A 5,146-nucleotide genomic window follows, 5' to 3' on the forward strand; every position below is an offset into this window, starting at 1 on the left:
CGCCTCTCCCTTACTCTTCATGCCTCTCCCATACACCCTTCTCATGCGCCCTGCGCCTCTCCCATATGCCCTGCGCCTCTCCCTTACTCTTCATGCCTCTCCATGAATACACCCTTCTCATGCGCCCTGCGCCTCTCCCATACGCCCTGTCCCTCCCATACGCTTCATGCCTCTCCCATACACCCTTCTCATTGCGCCCTGCGCCTCTCCCATACGCTTCATGCCTCTCCATGAATACACCCTTCTCATGCGCCCTGCGCCTCTCTCATGCGCTGTCCCTCTCCCATGCGCCCTGCGCCTCTCCCATACACCGTTCTCATGCGCCCTGCACCTCTCTCATGCGCTCTGTCCCTCTCCCATTCTTCATCATTGTCACTTTATCTTCTGCTGTCAGTGAATGAGACTGAAATCCTGACCGTATACCTTTCACAGCTGGGAGTTTGCTACAGTGTGTACTCTTTCCTCCCTATTGTATTTCTGCTTGCTGTCAGTGAATAGGAACATTGGTGTAAGCCTGTCAGGAACCAGTTCTGACTATTAAGCTTGTAGAGCAGGGATGGGGAAGCTGCTGTAAAACTACCACTCCCATCATGCAGGGAAAGGGCTGATGGGAGTGGTAGTTGTGCAGCAGGTTCCCCATCCCTGCTGTAGAGCCTTGTATAGTCTGGATACACTATTGGTTAAGAGTGTATTCTGGCTTCCATTCACTGACAGCAAGCACCAAGAAAGAAATCAGTAAAATAAAGCATGGCGGCCAGATATTCCGCAATAATGCGCAGTCGGGATTGGACGGTTTTGGTGTTTTATTGATAGAACATTAGCGCAATCGACCCAAGTTAAAAAAAAAAAAAAAATTCCGAAAACACCCGGCAGAGACCTGGACGATCATATAGAATAGAAAATCAGTTTACATGGCAACAATCACCATCATATCTATAAAATCTGTGGTGTGAGGGGTACAGACAGCAGGGGGCGCTGTGATCATGGCGGCGGCGGCCAGAGCCAGTCATCATCATCATAGAGGACAGCAGGAGGGACGCAGTTCGCATTTACCCAAGTGATTTAGCTGCCAAAGGGTTAACTCTCCCCAACTTTAAAAAGGGCTATGAAAAACAGAGAGGCACTGAGTGGGCGGGGCAGCGTGCGTGACATCACGTGTCAATCAACTGCAGCCGGCTGATCTGATTGGAGGCTTTGACGAAGGACTGATGGCGGTTGCAGAGGACGGCCAGGCAGATGGGGATGATGCAGTAGCCCACCGTGCGGGGGTCAGCTCTGGTGCACGAATACAGGAAGAGGAAGAGCTGGAAGTACGGGACCAGGAAGAGCGCCCCCCACAGCCAGAAGGGCAGTGACAGCAGGCGCGCCTTCAGCGAGTGTGTCCATGACGCCTCCACCCCGGGGGTCTGCGGCTTCGGCTGCACGTGCTCCAGCGCCAGTCTGTTGTATGTCTCATTGATTTCAAAGACGTAATAGAAAGCGGCGGCGCTGACAAAGAGGTAGAAGGCGACTCCGATCCATCCCATCCGCTGCCGAAAATTCATCATTCTCCATGCTCCGCCTCTGCAAGGACAAGAGGGGTGTCAAGGGCAGCTCCATGGGTATACAGCTTAAAGGGCGTCTCTACCATGAGAAAAACAAAGCTGCTTTCTTCCAGGAGTAGCACCACCCCTGCCAGCAGGTCGGCTGTGGTATTGCAGCTCGACACCACTGAAGTGAATGAGGACAGGCTGCAATACTAGGCGGAGCGCTGTTCTCAGGAGAAAGCCGCAATGTTACCCTATATCTGTACATTCCTTCTGTGAGGAACCATTGTTAGAATGTATCAGTCTGGGGGAAGGCTGGGACCATTGTTACAGTGTATATCCAGTCTGGGGGGGGGGGGGGGGGGGCTGGGACTATTGTTACAGTGTATATCCAGTCTGGGGGGGGGGGGGGGGGGCTGGGACCATTGTTACAGTGTATATCCAGTCTGGGGGGGGGGGGGGGGCTGGGACTATTGTTACAGTGTATATCCAGTCTGGGGGGGGGGGGGGGGCTGGGACTATTGTTACAGTGTATATCCAGTCTGGGGGGGGGGGGGGGCTGGGACTATTGTTACAGTGTATATCCAGTTGGGACTATTGTTACAGTGTATATCCAGTCGGGGGGGGGGGGGGGGGGGGCATTGTTACAATGTATCAGTATGGGGGGGGGGAGGCTGGGACCATTTTTACAGTGTATATCCAGTCTAGCTGTAGCTGGGGGGGGGGGGGGAACTATTGTTACAGTGTATATCCAGTCTAGCTGGGGGGCATTGTTACAATGTATCAGTCTGAGGGGGGGGGGGGCATTGTTACGATTGTATCCAGTCCAGCTGAGGGGGTTGTTCACACTGGATACATTGTAACAAACTCTCAGCTGTGCAGGAACAAGACCAAGAAGAGAAGTGTCAGCGCTGCCCGATATACGAGAAAACCACAGACAGCTGCCGCACTGATGTCACAGCAGGATGTGCAGGAGGTCTCGTGGTCAGCCAGACATCTGATCCAGCGAGTGACTGCAACATCCTTACTGACTGGAGGGGAGGATGGGACTTGTAGTACCACAGACTGCATGAACCTGGGGATCCCCCCCAACAAACACCTCAGGGTATGGGGGTCTCTCTGCTGTCTCTCTGGTATAGAGGTGTCTCAGCAGTCTCTCTGCTGTCTCCTGTGGACACTCCTGCTGTCTCTCTAGTATAGAGGTGTCTCAGCAGTCTCTTTACCGTCTCACCTGTCTCTGGGGAGGTCTCTCTGCTGTCTCTCTGGTATAGAGGTGTCTCAGCAGTCTCTGGGGAGGGCTCTCTGCTGTCTCTCTGGTATAGAGGTGTCTCAGCAGTCTCTGGGGAGGGCTCTCTGCTGTCTCTCTGGTATAGAGGTGTCTCAGCAGTCTCTGGGGAGGTCTCTCTGGTATAGAGGTGTCTCAGCAGTCTCTGGGGAGGTCTCTCTGGTATAGAGGTGTCTCAGCAGTCTCTGGGGAGGTCTCTCTGGTATAGAGGTGTCTCAGCAGTCTCTGGGGAGGGCTCCCTGCTGTCTCTCTGCTATAGAGGTGTCTCAGCAGTCTCTGGGGAGGGCTCTCTGGTATAGAGGTGTCTCAGCAGTCTCTTTACCGTCTCACCTGTCTCCGGGGAGGTCTCTCCTGCGGCTCCGGTGTCAGTCCCTTCACTTCCCTCTCATCTCTGCAGTCGCTGACGCTTCGCTGCTCAAACCGGAAGTGACTTCCCAGCCCTTAGGTCAGAGCCTGTCAGATCCAGCGGCGGCCATCTTTACTGTGGGCAGAACCTTCCAGTCTTCTATAGTCGGACTACAGGCAGAGGCTGTATCTTCTGTGACCAGCACAGCGCCCCCTCTTCTTACCGACACCGACGAAGAAACCGTAAAACTAACGCCAGAGAGAACTGTGATAACGTCAAGAACATGTGACCGGATCACATGGTTAGTCACCTGATCGAGTTTTCATGTGACTGGCTCTGCGCATGCTCAGATCAAGACTGTTTGTGTTTAGTCACGTGACCCACGGTGTAAATCACATGATCACCCCCTTTTTTTTTTTTTTTTTTTTTTTTTTTTTTAAGCTTCATTTTGAATGTCTTAGTTTATTTCTTTCTGGTTGAATATATGGCAGCCATGTACGGGGCCGGTACACCTGCCCTATAGTACAGAAAACAAAGCTCTACACTGCAATGCGGATAGGTGTGTTTCCATGGTTACAGACTACAAACAACCCCGTGTCGTCGGATCCTGCCGTCACACTTCTGTCCTTTGTCTTACACTTTCTTCTACCAATTGAGTATAATAAGTAGCAGGAAACCGTAACGGAGCGATTGTGGAGCCCAGATAGGGCTCACGTGTTTGGGGGGGGGTGGGGGGGTTTGCAGCTCAATTGCATTGAAGTGAATAAAGCGTAGTGTAATACCACACATAGCCTGAGGACAAGGAAGGCGCTGTTTTTTTAATCCTGGACAATTCCTTTAATTGGAGGACTGGGCAGCACCTGTAAGGCCCCTAACTTGGCGCACACGCACAGTGGTAAGGACCTTGATGGTTATGGCAAACATTGCCATAGTGTCAGGTGGAGGCCAGTACAGCCTCCCTTTGGCCTCCATCTGCCTGCTATATGTGGCTATACTGCAGAGGTGGAGCACAGCACAGCAGCCTCCTCTGTTCCATACCATGAGACATATTGTATATTACCCTGTGGGTGAGGTATGGCATCTATCCTCTACAGGCATTGGGCTGCTCCAGTGATGTCACTGTACATTTATAGACTCTAGGGTGGACATGCAGGAAGCTCTCCTCCTCCTCCCTGCAGACTCTCATCCCTCTCACCTGGCTGTCAGCAGGACCGACCACCCTGCAGGAAGCTCTCCTCCTCCCTGCAGACCTTCATCCCTCTCACCTGGCTGTCAGCAGCACCGACCACCCTGCAGGGAGCTCTCCTCCTCCCTGCAGACCCTCATCCCTCTCACCTGGCTGTCAGCAGGACCACCACCCTGCAGGAAGCTCTCCTCCTCCTCCCTGCAGACCCTCATCCCTCTCACCTGGCTGTCAGCAGGACCACCACCCTGCAGGAAGCTCTCCTCCTCCTCCCTGCAGACCCTCATCCTTCTCACCTGGCTGTCAGCAGGACCGACCACCCTGCAGGAAGCTCTCCTCCTCCTCCCTGCAGACCCTCATCCTTCTCACCTGGCTGTCAGCAGGACCGACCACCCTGCAGGAAGCTCTCCTCCTCCTCCCTTCAGACCCTCATCCCTCTCACCTGGCTGTCAGCAGGACCGACCACCCTGCAGAAAGCTCTCCTCCTCCTCCCTGCAGACCCTCATCCCTCTCACCTGGCTGTCAGCAGGACCACCACCCTGCAGAAAGCTCTCCTCCTCCTCCCTGCAGACCCTCATCCCTCTCACCTGGCTGTCAGCAGGACCGACCACCCTGCAGGGAGCTCTCCTCCTCCTCCCTGTAGATCCTCATCCCTCGCATCCCGGCTGTCAGCAGGACCAACCACCCTGCAGGGAGCTCTCCTCCTCCTCCCTGCAGATCCTCATCCCTCTCATCCCGGCTGTCAGCAGGACCCACCACCCTGCAGGAAGCTCTCCTCCTCCTCCCTGCAGACCCTCATCCCTCTC

General features: G+C 54.3%; 1 protein-coding gene across 2 annotated transcripts; it reads right to left on the reverse strand.

Annotated features, from left to right (window-relative positions):
* Positions 1-792: 792 nt before the first annotated feature.
* On the reverse strand, positions 793-3,427 carry LYSET (lysosomal enzyme trafficking factor). 2 transcript variants are annotated; one of them, XM_069951335.1, is made up of 2 exons: positions 3,134-3,427; positions 793-1,563 (listed from the first exon to the last, which is right to left on the reverse strand). In XM_069951335.1, the coding sequence occupies exon 2, from the start codon at positions 1,545-1,547 to the stop codon at positions 1,152-1,154; it is 396 nt and encodes a 131-aa protein (XP_069807436.1). In that variant the 5' UTR covers positions 1,548-1,563; positions 3,134-3,427; the 3' UTR covers positions 793-1,151. The 2 variants fall into 2 exon arrangements, with proteins under 2 accessions (XP_069807436.1, XP_069807435.1); XM_069951334.1 differs by having other exon boundaries at positions 3,142-3,423.
* Positions 3,428-5,146: the final 1,719 nt, after the last annotated feature.

This window comes from Dendropsophus ebraccatus, chromosome 13 (assembly GCF_027789765.1).
Source record: "Dendropsophus ebraccatus isolate aDenEbr1 chromosome 13, aDenEbr1.pat, whole genome shotgun sequence".
Classification (NCBI taxonomy): Eukaryota; Metazoa; Chordata; class Amphibia; order Anura; family Hylidae; genus Dendropsophus; species Dendropsophus ebraccatus.

Bases quoted from the DNA above. Each gene is read 5' to 3' on its own strand.
- LYSET (XM_069951335.1), bottom strand. From the start codon at position 1,547: ATGATGAATTTTCGGCAGCGGATGGGATGGATCGGAGTCGCCTTCTAC.